This window comes from Puntigrus tetrazona, chromosome 10, assembly GCF_018831695.1.
Source record: "Puntigrus tetrazona isolate hp1 chromosome 10, ASM1883169v1, whole genome shotgun sequence".
Classification (NCBI taxonomy): Eukaryota; Metazoa; Chordata; class Actinopteri; order Cypriniformes; family Cyprinidae; genus Puntigrus; species Puntigrus tetrazona.
This window is the reverse complement of record NC_056708.1, coordinates 2,903,136-2,924,512: the sequence shown is the minus strand read 5'-3', so window position 1 is coordinate 2,924,512 and position 21,377 is coordinate 2,903,136. Positions and strand designations below refer to the sequence as shown.

General features: G+C 34.3%; 1 protein-coding gene across 3 annotated transcripts in view; it reads left to right on the top strand.

The window, feature by feature from the left end:
- The window catches only part of LOC122352946 (ephrin type-A receptor 5), a 66,083-nt gene that overhangs the window by 39,921 nt on the left and 4,785 nt on the right, over positions 1-21,377 (top strand). For 2 of the 3 annotated variants that reach the window (XM_043250723.1, XM_043250721.1), the window contains exons 6-15: positions 3,281-3,405; positions 4,927-5,086; positions 5,578-5,683; positions 10,306-10,373; positions 11,699-11,824; positions 13,149-13,334; positions 13,595-13,656; positions 15,061-15,270; positions 16,488-16,637; positions 20,280-20,473. In XM_043250723.1, coding sequence (XP_043106658.1) covers positions 3,281-3,405; positions 4,927-5,086; positions 5,578-5,683; positions 10,306-10,373; positions 11,699-11,824; positions 13,149-13,334; positions 13,595-13,656; positions 15,061-15,270; positions 16,488-16,637; positions 20,280-20,473 — 1,387 coding nt within the window. The remainder of the gene's footprint in view (positions 1-3,280; positions 3,406-4,926; positions 5,087-5,577; positions 5,684-10,305; positions 10,374-11,698; positions 11,825-13,148; positions 13,335-13,594; positions 13,657-15,060; positions 15,271-16,487; positions 16,638-20,279; positions 20,474-21,377) is intronic. The other variant, XM_043250722.1, reaches the window with a different exon arrangement.

Genomic DNA, 21,377 nt, shown 5'->3' with positions numbered 1-21,377 from the left:
ATAGGTCTACATCAAATCTGCACACATTTTTATGTTTTCTTTGTTCGTTTTTTATTAGATGCTAAATGGATTTTTGTAGACCGTTAAATGAGGTTTATACTAAAGGTGCGATCTTATGAAACATTTAACGTCATTTTACAGTAAAATACAGTTGAAATGAATAATTATGGAGGTAAAAATAAGTGTGACTGTATGACTTTTGTTCATCATGTAACTTTCTGTGTAATCACCTGTGTTTTTTTTCCCCCAGTTCAACACTTTAAAGTAAACTCCCTTAGTTAACCTTAAGCTGGGCTCACACTACAGGAGTTTTAAAATCTGATTATGAAATAACATAAAGAGAATCTTTGCAGATCATCTTCCCTCGAATCTCGAATATAAGATTTTAACATCGTAGCGTATCACACGCTACAAGATATTCTAAAGATATCGTCTTCAACACATTCAGACAGTGTAAAGTGTAAAGACTAAAAAACTCTTTACTATCCGAAGGAGCCGTAACTTACAGCAGCTGTTTTGCGGTCGCGCATTGGCTGTAGTGAAAGTACTGACATAATTATATAGCCGCCATCATCCCGATTGATTGATATAATCGGGGCGGCACCGTTTTGTGCGTGATCAGATGGTGCAAAGTTCTATCGGTGAACACCTAACTTTACCAGATAATCTGAACGCTGTGACCGATTGAGCTGCTAGACAAGATGATTGCTCAGATTGTCGGGAGGAGAAAATCAGGGCTAAATCAGGCTAAAAATCCTGTAGTTTGAGCCAGGCTTTAGTTAACCACATTAGTTAGCAAGAACTATGTAAAATTAATTTAAAGCATTAATTAATCAAAAATTATGTTAATTCCAGTAATAAGGCATTCAAATCAATTTTTTTTGTTTTATCATTCATTTTAATATTTTTGACTGTAGTATGACTACTTTATCTACAAACTGCATTTATTTATTTATTTATGTGTTTGTTAAGTTCTGGCAACCGCAGCTTTTATTTATTTATTTGCATTCATTTACTCACTTTTTCCAAACCCTATTTAATTTGTTTTATCATAAAAGCAATTTTAATTTGTATGGGATGCTTTTATGATGTCTTTATGTGCGTCTTGAAGCTCAAACATTTCGGTTTTTGATTTAAAATACTTATAAATATCTTTAATCTGAATTTTTTTGGTGTGTGTGTGTGTGTGTGTGTGTGTGTGTGTGTGTGAGATACCTTTTTAAACTTAAGCAGAAAGATCCAACAAATGAAAAGAGAAACTCAAGCCACATCCGAGGACACATTATCATGGAAATTCAGAAACATATTTTGCATGCAACGTGAGCGTTCGGATTCTGTGTAAATCTGCGGGATATTCTCTGGGTAAAGATTTTGCGTGGGCTTATATTTGTGTAATTGGACATATATAGTCTCGCTCTCTGTCACACAGCATGACTATTTTGTTTGATGGATCCCCCGCTGATGTTTTTGTTTCTTGCCATCACCAATATAGATCAAAATTCCCTGAGCTGACCTTAAGGATTATTGAGAATCAATAACTCAAAGGGCCGCGTCTCCCGCCTGACTGAAAGTCAAACATTTAACAGGCTGCCAGACCGTTTAAGTGGCCCATCTACCCTCCACAATACCTCTCTTCTCCTGCAGGCCTAAAGATCAGGTTGCCAAGTATACCGTTTCAGGCTTTTAAGATAGGAATGATTACAGTTTTGTCTGAGGAGAAAGGATACAGTTACTCTTTGTTTGGGAAAGAGAGGATGGGGGAAAAAAAAGACTTTGCTTTCCTATCTTGGGCTTCTATTGAGCTATTGGATCAGCGCCTGAGGGATCGTCCGGAGAACTTAAACGCGATTTATCTCATGGACACAGTCCGACACTTCTGTTGAGGAATATAAAGCCGGGTTTGATTTCAGCTCTCCACGTATAGACAGATAGGGGCTTTTTATGTGTGTTCTCATATTAGGGACACTAAACACAGCCGCATGGGAGGAAAACCGAGAAGCAGACGAGAAAGAATTCAGAAAATCGACAATTGAATTTAAAGTTTTTGCCATATGTATTATGTATAGGATGTGTTTTTTTTGGTTTGTTTTCTTAGAATTTCTATGCGTGCGTGAAAAAGTGTCCAGAAGAATCAAATTTGTTCTTTTAGTCTAAATGGTTCATATATATACGATTTGGACCGTTCTGGTTTTTGAGTGAGTCATTGATTCAATAAATGTAAAGTCATTTTTTTGGTGTCTGGCGACGTGGTACAGTGCATGCATTGTATGGAAAATGTTTATGATAAAGTTCTGATACTAATGCATTGCTTTTGTGTGCTTTTTAGCATTTTAGCATCATTTTTGTTTTTTTGTTTTACATCCTACAATTATATACACAATAATGCTAATTAAATAAATAAAATAAAATAAAATAAAATAAAATAAAATAAAATAAAACAAATTTAACTAGTTATGATGATGTACAAATATAGTTGTTTTTTTTTTCAAAATTTATATTTAAAGATATAATCATTTTTTATTAGAACTATAATTGGTTTGTGTTTGTTTCCTTGTTTTTTTTGTTATAGCATTTTATTGCACACATGCGCGTATTAAATATAATCGACTTTGGTTATACATTATAAATATTTTAAGGTGCAAACACGCAACTTGTAGTAGCCGTTGATTTCAAAATCACTCTTGCCACGTAGAGTTTAAACTCCACTGTAATATAATGTCGTGAATATTTAACAAAGTTATTGTAAATATTATCATTCCTGCTCTTTTATGAACAAATAATATAGACTATAAAACAATTTCACACTTGTTGAGACTGATGTCGTGTCTAGGACTTTATGGGAAGGAAGGTAAATCAGGACAGATTTCACCATGCATTTTTCATCCGCGATAATTAGGTTGTACAAACATTAAAGCATGTCATTGCCCAAATCCACGTTCAAAGCGTTTTCTCAAAGCGATTGAATAGTTAAGATGAAAGACATTCCCTCTGATTGTCTCTGCCACTGAAGTGTGGAATATTTCATATTTCTGAATTGCTTTTTTCTCTGAACTTTACGAAACTCATTCAGGCAATTAGCACAATATGATATCTTCATTTAATTAGGAAGTGCTGAGGGGTTGGACTTATCAAATATAAGTCTGAAGTATATAGACTTGGAAACCTTCAAATGACAATTACAGCGCATTGCATCAGGGCTTCGCTGCATCACGCAAGAAAATACATTTTCTGCTTGATTTGAGGTGAAAAGTAAGGTGAGATGTAACTGTTTTGTTCCCAGCTCCGTCTCCTATAACCGTGGTGAAGAAAGGCAAGACGGCGAAGAATAGCATCGCTGTGTCCTGGCAAGAACCCGACCGACCCAACGGCATCATCCTGGAGTATGAGATCAAGTATTTCGAGAAGGTAAATACTGCACGGCTGTAAACATTCCCAGGTTCCATTTCACCCCAAAATCAAAAGAAACAAAGAAAGAAAATTCTATTATACTTGAAAAGGTACGCTACGGGTCAAATGTCACTTCTGCTCAACACGACTGCATTTATTTTGGGGGAGTTTTTTTAATTACACATTAAAATGATAAAATATATTTTATTCCGGTGATCGAAGCTGAATTTTTAGCATCATTACTTCAGTTTTTATAGTCAAATGATCCTCCAGAAATCTTTATAATATGCTAATTTGCTGCTTAAGAATAATTTCAGATTATTATCGATGCTGAAAACAGCTGTAGTTCTTTTTTATTTATTTATTTTTTTTAAAAGCATGATTTTAGTAAAGACTTTTATGTGGTGCAAATATATATATTTTTAATATAATAACTATTATTTGGATTTTCTACTCTTCCAATAATCCTGAAAAAAACATTATTCAAAAAGAAAATAATAAAACATGATTTTTAGAAAGTTTTGGTAACGCTTTACAATTAAGTATATTTAATGCTACAGTGAACAATGGATTTTTATAGTATTTATTCATCTTTGTTAACGTTCATGTAGTGACATTTTATGATATTTATTCCTATTAGCTCTGTTCGTTGTTTTTTGATTTTAACAATGTAGACTATTAATAAATGTTGAAATGAATATTAATGCTCTAAAAGTATTTATTATTATTATTATTTATTTTTTTAGAAGCCCCAAAAACCCAGTGATCATGTTTTACATTTTAAAATAATTTAATGTAAATAAATATATTAAATAAATAAAAAAATGCTTCAAAAAGTGTGCTGCAAATATGCTGCATCCAGGATTTGCATACAGAATTTTTAAAGAAAGCAATTATTTAATTAGGATATTTTAAATGAGATTTACAGAACTAAAGTAAAGTAAATAATGAATAGTTAAAACCAGGATTAATGCTGATGCACTTTGTTAGTAAATCCTGACCTTCATCGTAATTTTTTCAAGCTTGAAATCGCTAGCCCAGTCAATGCATGGAAAACAAAAAAAAATCATCATGAGGTTGAGTAGATGGTGACGGGATTGATCCAGTAATGAAGTGACGTTACAGTCGACCACCCCACCGGCGACAATCCTCACAAAGCCTGAAACTAAATCCCCTCCCCGATCGCGGCTCTGATTGCTCCTCACCTCGCAGCGTTTGCCGCTTGCTTTGTTGAGCCGTTTAAACACAGAATACGTCTGAAAACGAGCCTCGGCTCCTCATGACCTCAGCGTTCTGTGAAACGCCGATACGATGCACTTAGAAAACGAAAAAGCTACGAAGACCCCCGGCCCGCTCGAACGGCAGCTAATGGAACGAGCACTTAACGCAGGGCTTTAAAACAAAGCAGACCAAGTCCGTGAAACCGATCCTCGCTGGACGCGGCGCGCGCACACACTTCTCCGATCTCTCGCGGGACGGAGGGCCTTTATCCTCTCTGACCGTTTCTTTGCATTCTCTTGTCTTTTGGTGGCTCTGTAGGATCAAGAAACAAGCTACACCATCATCAAGTCAAAGGAGACGGATGTTTTGGTGGACGGCCTTAAACCTTCCTCGGCGTACATCTTTCAAATCAGAGCACGCACCTCCGCGGGCTACGGAGGCTTCAGCCGCCGCTTTGAGTTTGAAACAAGTCCTTACTGTACGTGAAATATGATGAAATGCTCTCTCTTGCTCTCTCTCTTTCTGAACTGATGAGCCACAGCTAGAACTATTTATGCCATCCAAATTTTGTATGTATGTGTACTGCTTAATAACATATAACGTATTTTTACGTTAGATCTCAGATTGTCTTAAAAAGCATTTTTTTTTTTGGTTATTATTATATATATATATATATATATATATATATATATATATATATATATTTTTATGTATAGCCTATTGGAATTGGTAGTTTTTTCTACATTATTGGTCATAAAATCTTAAATTGTAGACTAACGACACACAAACAGATATGCTTTTTCTTTTTTTTTTTGTCTTTATTTACACATTTATAGTGTCGTGAGAAATTTAAGTAAGTAAATTTTACCTTGCGACCTGTTTTTTGCGTATTTATGTACATTTCTGAGCATCAGCAAATGCTTTCAGTTGCGTATAAGCAAGAAGTGACTGTGACGAACTCTGTTCCAGCAGTAGCGGCCTCCAGTGATCAGGGTCAGGTGCCTATCATCGCTGTCGCTGTTACCGTGGCCATCATCCTCATCGCGTTGGTCACAGGCTTCCTGATGAGTGGCAGGTACGTTCACGTCACAGCGGAGCAAAGCCTTAGTGGCTTTTACTCGAAAGATCCGTTCCAAAACAATCCATTGAGAACCGTCTCGCAACCGTTCGCTGTAAACCAAGCGGTTTTGTTTTAGGGCTGCAACAGCTAGCCAAGCTAATAATGCAAATAACCAACACTTATTATGAGTTAATCAGGTTTGTGCGTTGAAAACCAATCGGGCTGACGTCACAGTGGTGTCTAAACATTTCCATGGACGAAACTCATTTGGAAAACGGAAAAAGCGCAAGACCAAAGCTGTCGCAAACGCGATGAGACGTGCTTTACGTCGAGCGCTTCAAACGAACGTATTTAGTACGGCTTGCCCTTCAGGTGTTTTGACAGATAAGAGTTTTGAAGCATGACTTCATTTCCTCGGACCATAACTTACGTCTCACCGTTTGATCCTTGTCTTTAAATGTGAAAAGGTTTTGCATGAAGGCTTTCCATTAAAGTTCGCTGAAGGAGCTAATAAGGAAACGAACAAATACATATTTAAACAAATAAATAAATATTGTTGTAATAAAATGTATTTTAGACATTTAAAGTATGTTTACCGTACTGCAGTATTTAAAAAAAAAAAAATAATTAATTAATAAAATGCATTTATTTAAAATATTTATCAAAATAATCTTCAGTTTTATACCTAATCACAAGTTATTATAATAATAATAATAAAAAAAATTATCTAGTCAAAGTGTTGAAAGCCCCACAATTCACAAAATGACTACATTTTGGGTTAATAAAGAAAAATTGAGGTAAGAAATATTGCTGGAAGATTCTGAAAGCTTCTTACGATATTGGAAAGGCGCCTCGCAACTTAGAATTTTAATAATTAACAACTGTGATATTTACCTAAAACTAACCACATCATATACAGAAATGTATACAGAAGTGTATATGTATTTAAATGTTCGTAATTACAGATGTTAAAATGCATTATGGAGTGTTTAAACAGCTTTATGTACATGTGATTAATTTAAAAATATATAAATCGATTTATCTGTCATTTTTAGTCGTCACGTATTGAGTCAGATATGTATCTGCGTCTCTGAACGCTGGCCTCGGTTCTAAAGTTGGAAAAATGTGTGCCGGCTCGCTTCTTAATGTAAACGGCGTTGGGAGATTTGTTTACATGATCACAAAATACAATGGCAGAGCAAGACGAGGAGCCAACGACAATATCCTGTTTAATAAACGCTGTCCTATTTAGCATTTCAGGCACAGCATTTTAAAATGAGACGGTAATGCCTGCTATTGTCCTCGCTGGCTGGAGGAAACAAACTGAGACGCGTTCTGTCTGTCTTTCTATAATAAACTGTCCGCAATTTACTCGAACGACGCTGGGAGTGAAGTAGGTGCAGACATAAACTTGCGTTGTTTGTTTGCAATCAGAAGTTTTCTTTTTCTTCCCAATAGATTATATATTGAGGTTAAAATTAGAAGTGCGATTGTCTGGAAAACGAATTTCCTGCTCCGAAGGAATACATACAAGAATATTTATCTCATATATATATATATATATATATATATATATATATATATATGAGATAAATATTTAAATATTTCTGATAATGTGCTTTTCTGAAGATCTGATAAATACAGTTAAGCAGACATTTCCTATATATATATATATATATATATATATATATATATATATATATATATATATATATATATATATATATGTACATATATATATGTATATATAAATAAATATTTAAATATTTCTGATAATGTGCTTTTCTGAAGATCTGGTAAATACAGTTAAGCAGACATTTCCAGCGGTTTGAATGTCTTTCAGCGGAGATCTTTGTGAAGTCTCTCCTCACCCTTCACCCTTGAACCGAGCCGCAGCCTTTAATTCGGCGCTGTCAAGTTCTCATCCAGATTGACGATTGGCACGGGAGCAAGACCTCAGGCCGGCTGAATTCTCACAAGCCACTTGAAAGGCGGTCGAATTGTTTAAGCAAGGGTTAGGACGTCCCTCAAGGGTGTGACGGTTTCAGGCAATTACTTTTAAAGTGTATATCGGTGTATCACGAGGGCCACAGCCTTGACACTTCCGTCACCTTTCATGTCACAGATGGGTTTGAAGCGCGCTCTCTCCTGCAGGAAGCAATCAGGGTTGTTAATAGCCTCTTTGGCCTTACTAGGTCAAGACGTATTCATGAATGAGCCACAGAGCTCCGTCAGAAGGCTGTCTGGAGAACAGGGCTGTTAGTAAAGCTGTCAGAGAAACATCCTGATGCTGTGAAGATACTGGCTTGAGCCGAGGACACAAATTCACACTTTATTATTTTACCTACAGTTCATTTACCATAATACCAGGAGATATTATGTAATAATATTCAAATTTAAAATAACAGTTTTTTATTTTAGTATATTATACATTTACATTATTTTTAAAAAGCTGAATTATCATAAATAATAATAATAAAAAATACTGGTCCATTATATATATATATATATATATATATATATATATATATATATATATATATATATATATATATATATATATATTCTACTACTTTATTATTACTATTTATTATACTTTATTATTTTACCGATAGTTAATTTACCATAATACCAGGAAATATTATGAAATAATATTACAATTTAAACAGTTTTCTAATTTAGTATATTATACATTACATTATTATCATCGTTACTCAATTTTTCAGTATCACATCATTATTCAGAAATCATTTTAATATGATGATTTACTGCTCAAATCAATTAATAAACAATATTAAATTTGTAAGTAAATATATAACAGTATCATTAGTACATTTAATTTCATATTTTGTCATTTCATATTGTCATATCTTTACAACACTTTTATCCACGATGGTTTAATATAAATACAGTTCAAAAAGAATTAAATTTAATAGTAGTTTCATGATAAATATTTCTTACTGACATTTTTTAATCGTAATATGATTTACCATGAAAGAAAGATTAAAGATTAATATAATTGATATAATTAATATAATATGTCCCTTGTATAAAAATGTACATTTCTTACTTTTTTATATATATATATATATATATATATATATATATATATATATATATATATATATATATATATATATATATATATAGTAAAATAGACTAGTGTTCCTTTTAAGTAAAACAGTAATATTGTGATATATTATTACAATTAAAAATAGCTGTTTTCTATATTAATATAATGCATATGAATATATGAATATTAAAAGTTAATTACATTTTAAATATAAATTATATTCAAGTCATAATATAATACATAATTTATCACTGAGATGCAAAGCTGAATTTTCAGAAGCTTTTTACTGTGTATTTTAATGAAATGCTCGCGGCCGTATAAACATATTAATCTTTTACTACTCAGAGTAACTTTCCTTCCATTTAGATTTTGGCTTTGTAGCTTATTACGTCAGATTGAGTGACAGCACAGAGGTCCAATCAAATTCACCAGAGGAAAGTGGAGCACAGGAAGAGGCGGGGCTTTAGGGTTGACATACTGGTCAGACTCATCCGCTTTGCGTGTGTATCTCCCCTGAGGCTGCAGCCATACAGGCAAATCCCACGACACACACACACACACACACACACACACACACACATAAGAACAATTGGCTACAATATACCCCTAAACAGAGCAGGATCGGCCTGAAAGGGAAGCGACTTGTTTAGAGTTGTACAAAACTGGGCCATAAACTGACCTTCATAGTAAGCATCCGGTAAATGCTATTTTATAGACTGTGGGAGAACCCATATTGAAATATTAGTGTGCTGCATTATATATACTGAACGCTGCCAAGGAAACAGTAGGCAATATGCATATGCGCTATATTTGCCAAATACACATTCACATTTTTTGCATATTGAATACAGTTTTCCTGGCAGCAAGTGCAGTACACACACATTTTTGCGTTCCATGCAGAAAATTCCCATACTACAAAAATAGCGTGGTAGCCAAAAATAATATTTAAAACTACTATTATTAATAATAATTCGCACTGTCATTTGTTTTAATAAAAATGCTTTTAATGCCATTTTAATATTAGTGTTTTTATCTTTATATTTTCTGTTATTGTAGTTAGCGTATTATATAATTATATGTGAGTTGGTTCATTTTTTTATTTAGTCATTTATTTTTAAACCTGGTTTGAAATAGCGATCGAATTAATTGCATTGCATTCTAATGAACTGAATTTAATTACAGTTAATGACATTTATTATAAAGCACACATCATTTATTATAATCAGCTTGTTTCCGCAGTTCATTGTGTGTGAATGTTCACTTGCTCGTTTCACACACACACACACACACACACACACAAACCCTCTACTGGCAGATAAAGCCGTGATGCTTTGGGTTCACTTATGACTGCTGTCATGCAGCATGTGTGTGTGTTTGGATAGTCCTCTCTGGAGGATTCTTGTGCTGAAAGCAGATAAAACCATTACCATCCCGTATACTCCGTGTTTACTAACCTTCCTCCCTCTGTCAGGAAGTTCAATTAAGGAAATTGGCTTTTTTTAGAGAAAGGAAAACCGTGCTGTGTAAGGAGTAACGTGGCTCTGTTTTTTTTTTTTTTTCACAGGCGTTGTGGCTACAGTAAAGCCAAGCAAGATCCGGACGAGGAGAAGATGCACTTCCACAATGGACACAGTAAGTCTAAGTGAAACAGACAGACAGACACGTCTGGGTTCAGCCAGAGTTCAGTGGGCTGCTTTTATCCTATCATAAGCTTAAAAGTGATGTCAGGATGGTCGGACATAAACATTTTTAACAACACTTTTACAGCCCTCAAATAATAATAATAATAATAATAATAATAATAATAATAATAATAATAATAATAATAATAATAATAATAAAGCTTTTACATTAATAATATATCTAAGGATACACAGAAAATAGATATTTAATTTATTATATGCATAAAATATTATTTATAATTTAATTATATTTTACATATAAATTACAATGATAAATACTTGGGGAAAAATTATATATATATATATATATATATATATATATATATATATATATATATATATATATATATATATATATATATAACATCAGTCAAACTATGACTAATCAGTGAATATTATTATCATCATTATTATTATTATTATTATTATTATTATTATTATTATTATTAATATATATATATATATATATATATATATATATATATATATATATATAATATATATATATATTTTTGTTTATTATTATTATTATTATTATTATTAATAATAATATATAATAATAATAATATATACTGATTAAAAAAACTTTCTTTAGTAAGATTATTAGTTATTGACATCATTATTATTAATATTTATCTAAGGATACACAGAAAATCTATTTTATTTTTATATTATTTTATTTTATTTATATTATCATGACAAATACTTGGCAAAAATATATATATATATATATATACATCAATGAACTATAATCAGTGAATAATTATTATTATTATTATTATTAGAATATTATATATATATATATATATATATATATATATATATGTGTGTGTGTGTGTGTGTGTGTTTGTTTATGATTATAAATTTGTTTTGTTTTTTTATTATTTATTATTATTATTATTAATACAAATATTCACTGATTAAAAAAAGTACAGACTTCAGTTCTTTGTTTAGTAACATTGCAGTTACTGGGACACCATCTGTAACCCAAAAACCTCACTGGCCCATTAGGCTACAACCACACTAACCATGTACCCAATAATATAGTGTCACAGAGACGTGTGCCATGTTTTGGTGGATTCTTATTATGTAGTCCTGAAGCAATCCATCAAGATGTTGTGCTCGGAGCAGCAGGGAAGAACAAACAGAGTCTCTAGAGAAGAAAGCTGGAGCAGCATCTCCTGCACGCATCCTCTCGTGTTACATCACATACCCCAACCCCAGAGCTACGAGGGGCCGGGATTCAACATTTCCCCCTCTCTCTCTTCATCACAGTCAAATTCCCAGCGGTCCGCACGTATATCGATCCTCACACCTACGAAGATCCGAACCAGGCCGTCCACGAGTTTGCCAAGGAGATTGATGTGTCCTGTATCACCATCGAGCGGGTTATCGGAGCCGGTGAGTGAGTTATGAGCAACTAAAACAAAGCAGGCCTTAGGAACAGAAGTGCAATTAGCTTGCTTGAGGAACGAGGAGAACGTGTGATGCTTTGGTTTTCAACCCTCGTCTGCAGCGGTTGCATGAGGTGGAATCTGTTTAGATATTTCGGATCAGTATGTTGGCTAAAGAAACTGTCTAGCAACACCCTAGCAACCACATAGCGTTCTTTTATTATTTTAAAGCTACTATTTAAAGGGATAGTTCACCCAAAACTGAAAATTTGGGGTGAACTATCAGGTAATACAAGATGTGGGTGGCTTTTGTTCTTCAGTAGAACAGTGAAGAAGAGTTTTAGCTGAAGCTGTGCTTCTTGATAATTCATAAAATATGAAAACAAAACTTTAAAAAATCACAAAATTCATACCTACTGCTCCCTGGCAATATATTGAGGTCTTATGAAGTGAAATGATCAGTCTGTGCAAGAAACCAAAGAACTTTATTACTTGTAATCTAGAGCCTCAGACAAATGGTTGATGGCTCGAAAGGCATAAATCTACTAGTTAATTAATGAAAAATCACTTTTGGATGCCTGACAATCAAGTAAAACAGATCAAACCGAAGAACTGATGAACTTTGAATTCAATGAACACTTGAACTGATGAACACCTGAATGAAAGCAGAGCTTATTTATTCACTTCATAGGCTTTGTACTCACGAAACGTGCATTTTATATAATTATTATACAATTAGTTATTATACAATTTTGTATGTGTTAGTCATTGTGAGATTGCATTAAAAAAATGTAGTAAATAATGTTCAAGTCATTGTTTTGCACAGACCAATTGATTTGCTTCATAAGACCTTAATATATCATCAGGAGTTATGGGTATTAATTGTGTTCCTTCATATGCTTTTTATGTATTCTCAAAGTGCTGGCGGCTGCCAAATTGCTTTTTATAATTGACCAAAGACCACAGTTTCAGCTAAACTCTCCTTTACTTTTTAATGGATGACCTGAAGGCCCTGAGTAAATTAACAGCAAATTTTCGTTTTTGGTTTAAAAAAGTTTCTATTTCAAACTTCAATCCTATATATATATATAAATATATATATATATCCTTAAAACAAGGGTTCTAGGCTAAACATTCAATTTCAACTCCTGCTCTGAAAGTGTCACGTTATAAATACGGGAGTTCACTGCCAGATTTTATTCATTCAGAAGGAAGAGAGTTCATCCCTCAGTAGCTTTGCACTTTGTGGCTTCGCGTGGGAAATCTGCCCGAACACAATGAGGCGTTTCATTGCTGCCGCGGTTCACTGATGGCTCCGCTCGCGGTTGCAGGTGAGTTCGGCGAGGTGTGCAGCGGTCTGCTGCGGCTGCCAGGGAAGAGGGAGATCCCAGTGGCCATTAAAACTCTGAAAGCCGGTTACACCGAGAAGCAGAGGAGGGACTTCCTGGGCGAGGCCAGCATCATGGGCCAGTTCGAGCATCCCAACATCATCCACCTCAAGGGGGTCGTCACCAAGAGTGAGTGCCGGGATGCCTTCGGTCGGGATTGCTAAAGAGCTGTTTATAGTAGTGCTGTCAAACAATTAATCACAATTAATTTTTTCTTACAGAATATATATGTGTGTACTGTGTAATATGTGAAATATACAAGAAAATATGCTATGTTTATGTATTAAACTTGTTTTATATATATAATAAAAATTGTTAATTAAATATATATATATGTGTAAATGTCTTGACCTTGAAGGTAAACTCCGTGTGTGATTTGTTTCTGTAAGGTAAACCAGTGATGATAATAACAGAATATATGGAGAATGGATCCCTGGACACCTTTTTGAAGGTACATTTTCTGCTTTTTGAATATAAAGGCAATAATCGTTCTGTGAATTTCATGGGAATGCCACGAATAGTTACAGTTAAAGGGATAGCTCACCCAAAAAGCCCCAGGGCATCCGAGATACAGGCGACTTTGTTTCTTCAGTAGAACACAAAAGAATATTTTTAATTCAAACTGTAGTCTGTCGGTCATATAATAAAAGGCAAAGGCCACCAAACGTTCCAAAGCTCTGAGATTTAAAAAAAAAGCGACAAAACCAAATTAAACCCTATGGCTCATGACAATGCATTGAGGTGTTAAGACACAAAATGATCGGTCTGTGCAAAAAATCCAGCAGTATTTATATAATTTTTATATTCCACAATATCAGACTCTACAGCTCATTTACAACATCCACATAGTGACTGTTTTTATGGGCCGTGATATGCAAGGATCTATGTCTACATCTATGTGTCTATATTTATGTGCCAGAGCATGTTGACGCCTCAGTGTATCGTCATGAGCCGTAGGGGTTAATTTGGTTTTGTCTGTGTTTGACTGACAGACTGCAACCTTTTGAGTAAAAAATCTTTGTGTTCTACTGAAGCAACAGAGTCACATACATCTTGGATGCCCTCAGAGTAAGCAGAGAAACATCAACAATTTTCATTTTTGGGTGAACTGTCCCTTTAAGAGTAGTCGTACTGGATGTACTTTATTTTATTTGCTTACAGTGTACTTACCTAAGAATGTACTGGATAATATATCATAACAACATGGTTAGGATTAGGTTTAGGGGTATAGATTCAATGCTGATACCTATTACCCAGTTTTTTGTAATTAAGTGTTATTTTCAAAGTCTTACTAGTGTTTCTGAGAATGAGAAAATCCATACACATTTATTTATTTAGTTGGTTAGTTGTGCATAAGATTAATTATGAAGTTATTTCTTACCTTATTTGATGAAAAAAAAAAGTTAAAATACAAAGTTTGTATTAGTATTGGTATAGTTCTCTGTGAATGAGAAAATCCATAAACTCTCATTATACGTTTTTTTTTAATTATTAATATATATATATATATACTTTTATTTATAGTATTTCAATATAAAATAGTGTGTGTATATATATATATTTTTACATTTTTTTAAATAATTTTACATATTTATTTAGTATATATTTTTTCCATTGGCCAAATTGAATTTCTGTAGATAATTATTTTTCAATAGTGGCAAAAATTTACTTGGGCCAATGGAAAAAAAATTATGTAACGGGTCACTAGAACATTGGGAAGGTTGGGAAGGTTCTCTTCTCAAGTAATTACTCAGTTTGAACAGCTGTTCATTCTTTCTGAAGTATAAGTATTCGATTGTATGTGTAATGCTTACAGTCGTCCATAATGCACTGTATGTCTTCACTGCTCCAACAGAAGAACGACGGTCAGTTCACTGTCATCCAGTTGGTCGGTATGCTGCGTGGCATTGCTTCTGGCATGCGCTACCTCTCTGAGATGGGCTATGTGCACCGTGACCTGGCTGCCCGTAACATCCTGGTTAACAGCAACCTGGTGTGTAAGGTGTCCGACTTCGGCTTGTCGAGAGTGCTGGAGGACGACCCAGAGGCGGCCTACACAACCCGCGTACGTGCTACAGAGGATAAACGCTGAGTCACGCTAACGGCTAACCTACTACACCTCACATCTATTAGCCACCTCGCAGCACGGCTTTGTTTTAAACCTGTATTCAAACCCAGCGCCACTGGCACACTACTTTTCAGTATTGTTGTCTTCTTACTCTCTGATATTGCAGTAACGATTAAACTGGATCTTTCTTTAGCAGAGTGCATTAGGGACATTACACAAAATCACCTGCTGCGTCCTCCACAACCTAGAACTTTGAATGAACCCTGTACTATGGAGGATTATTACCACCATGTAATTGTCAGAAATAGCTTTATACTTCACACATTCACAAGTTCACATCTCACAATACTGATTGTTTTTTTTATCTCACAACTAAGACTTACTTTCTCACTGTTGTGCGTTTTTATCACATTTCTTCTTGCAAAAAATTATGTTTTATACTGAACTGACCTGCAAAGTCAGAATTGCATATCTTAGATTGCAATTTACTGATTTATATAACTATTTTACTGAAGGTTGATAAAAGAATTTGAGGTGCCAGATTCACAAAATGAATAAATAAATATATATATATATATATATATATATATATATATATATATATATATATATATATATATATATATGTGTGTGTGTGTGTGTGTGTGTGTGTGTGTGTGTGTGTGTGTGTGTGTGTATATATATATATATATATATATATATATATATATATATATATATATATATAATGTATTTATTTATTAATTTATTTGCTTCAAAACCACTGAAATTTGGTCAGAGCAAGACAAAATGTATTCCACAGTGAAAACTAATTATTGTTGAGCTCTGAAAATGAAGCTGCCGTATTCTGAAAGAGGATAATTAGAGGTTTGGTGGTGGCTGTCATAATTAGCATAGCATAGCGCTCTTTGTCATCTGTTTCTTGTTTTGGTGTGTCAAAGTAACACTGAGGGAAGCGTTTTATGTGCCGTGTGAACTGCCGGTAAAGTAAATTAAGACGTCTCCTCAGTGCCGTCAGAGACGGAGAGCGCTAACACCGGGACAGTCAATTAGCGATTAGCATGCAGCAGCCGTCCACAGACCTAATGCTTCCTGTCACATTTCACAGCCTGACGCCGTTCTTTCCCAGTGATAATCACCCGTTAAGATGCTCTGACAAGACAGGTTTCTGATGTGAGACGATGTGAGATTTCAGCAAGCTGTTTGTCTTGCAGGGAGGAAAGATTCCCATCAGGTGGACGGCTCCGGAGGCCATCGCCTACAGGAAGTTCACCTCAGCCAGTGACGTGTGGAGCTACGGCATCGTGATGTGGGAAGTGATGTCGTACGGCGAGAGACCATACTGGGAGATGAGCAATCAAGATGTAAGTCGAAACAAGCTCAAAATTCGATTCAATGTGCTCGTATTGTGAGTCTTCAAAATAAATTGGAAATTGTCTTTTCGAACAACACATTGCAGTGTTTCGTTGCTGAATGAAACAAGTGGTGAATGATTCAGTGGTTTGTTCATAAAGACGGTCGCTTGCTTTGTTTCTGAATGAATGACGTTTGAACAAATCAGCCACCTACTGGTGGTTTTTGTTTAATACTAAGTATTGTTTTACTTATTCATTTTTTATTATTTACATATTTAAAAATGATAACACATTTTTAATGTCAATAATACAGAGTTATTACCCAGTAAGCAATTAGTCGTAGTCATTGTACTTATATAAAACAAAATGAACTACAATTTGTACTTAAAGTTTGTAATTATGTAGATATAACAGGCTGCTACTGTTACATTAGAATACTTCATGCTTCATGTGTAACTATACTGTACATCCTATCTAGATGCGCCTTAGTTAGCTTGAAGGCTAATTTCTAATTACATTGAAATTACAGAATATAACAAAGACATAAGATACTTAAAATAAAGTGTATCAAGATTGTACTTAAGTGCAGTAGCTGCCTGTTACATCTAAATAATTACAAACTGTAATTACAGGCTTAGTTATAACTTAGTTAGTACACGATAAGTACATTTTATTTCATTTAAGTACAATGGCTACTACTAAATACCTAATTAGGTGACTACAATAACGTGTTCTCTTGAAAATAATTGGTTAATCAATGTTTTTCTCATTTAACACAACAATGACCTTTTGGGGGGGTCATTTCTTAGCCACAATTAAAGCGCATTTACTTTGAATTTTAAATTTAGTCATTTGCACAAGTTAGTATATCCAGTGATGATATAGCATACATTTATGAAAAGATTCGGTCTCTGGGCAGCGGTGAAGTTAAAGTGCAGTTTTCCCCTGCAGTCTTTTAACACTACACCACAATAATTGCTTCCCATGGCCGTTTTAAGGGCTCACATGCTCTCTCGTATTTGCCTTAGGGGAAATGAGAGCAATAGAATGCTGAAGTCTATAAATAGATCAGGAAGTGAGGGTAAAATCTGAGCTGAACTGACATATCGAACACCATCAGCGGGGGAGATCCATGCAGATTTTGGGGTTGGGTTGGGGCTGGATAAACTCTTTCTCCCACCGTGGTACATCTGCCTGCGGTCCAGTCAAAGGTCACCTGCTCGGCGGCAGAACAGGAACACACGGGATGCTGGATAATGGATATTTGGGTTGAAATGGGAGTTTCAGGTTTTGGCCACAAGAATTTTACTCTCTGCTTTTCTGCACGAAAAGAGCATCCGCTCTCTGTAGACAGAAATCTGCCGGCGTAATGGAGTTCGGCTCAGGCATAGAGTTTCTTTAAAATACATTACGTACAGTAGCTTTCACCGGACGCTAACGTCATCTATCGTTTCCTGGTCGCTGTCTAAATTCAAACATGATCTCACTGAATAGACTCACAGAGCAAAAAATAACATAAACAGCTTAGAAAGTGTAAACCAGGGATATTAAACTACAACCAAAACGGTAAAAAAACTGTAAGACAAAAATGTATGCACATTGTATTGCACAGCAAAAAAAAAAAAAAAATATATATATATATATATATATATATATATATATATATATATATATATATATATATATATATATATATATATATATATATATATATATATATATATATATATATATATATATATATATATATATACACACACACAGTATATATACACATATGATATATAATAAAATACAGGGCTATATATAGACTTCACTATCATTGACAGAAAATTTAAAAATTGTATTATTTATATATGAAATATATATATCAGTGTTTATCAGAACAAACTAAAATATAATAGTTAAAGACAGATACCTTTAAATGTTAATGCAGTAAAAACATTGCACATCACAGGCATCTTTTTAACTATTATTAAAGCACTACATCCTCAGATATTGAAAAACACACAATACACAGCGAACAGCCACCTCTCTGTCTTTTGTTATGTAAATGCGCATGTCATATGTCAGCGTATGAGATGACAAGTATATTTGCAGGCAGAGATGAAACACAAGGCGATGCCTAAGTTTTCCCAGCATATCCCAGAAGGAGGTGCACATAGCAGTCACGGTTTTATCAAGCATGACTGACCTTTTTTCCTCCTTTACAGTTGCCAGTGACGGCTTCATCTGCGCCTCACATCTCGTTCTGTGCTCCATCATTAATCTGTTTCACACACGCTTGGGAAGGGAGAGCTATTTGATGTTTTATTTAGCGGTTTCTTGAGGGTTCCCCTCAGATCTCGGCTTCCTCTGCTCAGCTAGACGCTGGCGTGTTTCTCGGGCTCTGTCTGTCTGTCTGTCTGTCTGTCAGTCGGTCTCCTTCTCTGTCTGTGTTTTCTCTCTCCGAGTGTTTTCCGCGAGGGATTGCTTTCTGAGCTTGCTGCCGCTCTTTGTGATGTGGGAGTGAGGGGGATTTTAGAGAAAAGATGCTCTTTGTTGGTTCGCGGCTCTGATTTCTGTTGCCGGTTTTTGAATCGCAGAAAAAGTAAAACTGATCTAATAGACGTATCGCGTTCACCCTGTAAGGCAAACAAGACATCTTCATTAATTATATATAATAGCTGTCAACTGATACACTACAAAAAAACGTATATAATATTCAAAACATGATTCCTGTGCTCAGCGGTGCTGCATTTATTTAATCGAAAAAGCTAAAAAAATCGTTATATTTTTTGTAAATCGTTCGTCTGCTTCATATTTCTGTAGAAATTAGATTTATTATGCATTTATTTATTTCATATATAAATTATTAAATGTTATGTCTGTAGTATATGAGGTCTATATATAGCCCTGTATTTTATTTTATATGTTTCAATAATATTTGATTAAGTACTGTTACAGTATTAATAATGTTAATTTTACATGCAAAACTATGCATAATAAAAAGAACTAAATTTGAATTCAGTGATGAAATAAATGCATTCAATTCAAATAAATCAATAAAAACATGACATTTAAAAGTTAAAAATATAAGCCTATATTTTAAATTACATATTATATATTTTATTTATATTTTATTCAGTACTCATCACTATATATCATCACTATATAGTAATAACTGTAATAATAATATTAATAAATAATGTATTTAATTAATTTATTACAAAACATTTAAATTAAGGCCTCTCTTTTAATTGTGTTTCGTGTTGCTGTATTAACGACATTATTTTTACTGTTACTGTGTAATTATACATTTGAGTTCTGAATAATATTAATTGCTATATGGTTATGATTAGGCTCGCATCTCATCGTTATTATAATAGTAAGTACATGTAACAACACCTTCAAATAAAGCGTAACCCTGTTTACCACATTAATATTAATAACGTTGTAATAAAAGCATTGCATTGCATCAAAACAAATCTGTTTTGATGTGGCAGTTCATTCAGAGCAGCTAGCAGAAAACAAGGTCAGCGTCTGAATTCACCACCTGCTCTCAGCAGCAATTCATGAAGCAGAACAATCCGTGTTCGGACACTGAAGGCACATCATATATTTATCGTGGAACATGATGTAAAATGCCTGCAATCTCTTCTGTTGTCTCAGGTTATAAAGGCAGTGGAGGAGAACTACAGGCTGCCGGGGCCCATGGACTGTCCGACCGCCCTCTATCATCTCATGATGGACTGCTGGCAGAAAGAGAGGAACAGCCGGCCCAAATTCGAGGAGATTGTCAGCTTACTGGACAAACTCATCCGCAATCCCAGCAGCCTGAAGGGTCTAGTTAACCCATCCAACAGGTAGACCACCGTCCACGTTCCCGTCGGAGTATATGCTAATTAAGCTGTTATTTACAGCATGTGATTAACATCGACGAATAATGTGACGTCTGTGAAGCATCGATAACCGAGGGTTAACCACCCTGCTACACGGCTGTCACAGGAAATCAAGCTTTAATGACACTGGTGACAAATACGCACTCACATTTGGTGATTTAATGTCGCGTTAAACAGAAGTGACAGTGTGCAAATGACTTCCAATTACTGTGATTATACGTATCGAATACATTCGCGCTCGGTATTCTTACATGTTGGAATCATCCATTATCTGTAATTGTGTTATGCAATTATGTCCAGGTTTAATACGATATTGATTTGGAGACTGGGAAGGTTTTGTGAGCTGCGTTATTGCGCCTAATTTTCTTTATTTGCCTTGGATGATAACATTAGCGAGCGTGGCCAAGAGATCGCCGATTATGCTAATGTGCATTGTCGTAATGCGATTCGACGTTGACATGCAAGCTGAGATCCGTACAGATATTTTTGAGTAGTTGACATAAGAAAATTTGTGTCCTGTGGTGTGACATAGCAAAAATGTAGGACGTAAATGAGGAAAATGTATCTTCGTTCTTAGAATTACAAATAGCATGAGTGTTATTTAAAATATGTATTTATTACATTTGTATGTCGCACCATATGACAACATTCATATGTCAACTACACACAGTTAGTTAAAATGGTAATTAAATATGTCATATTCATTGTAAATTCTGTTGAAAATGCTTAAAATAATTATAGTTCAGACATAAAACTTTGTTTATTTCAGCCTGTGTGAAGAAATCACAGATTTTGAGTTTGTTTTCAAACTTTTGCATAATAACACTTATTACATTGTAATAACATAGTCGTTACATTGTTATAATGA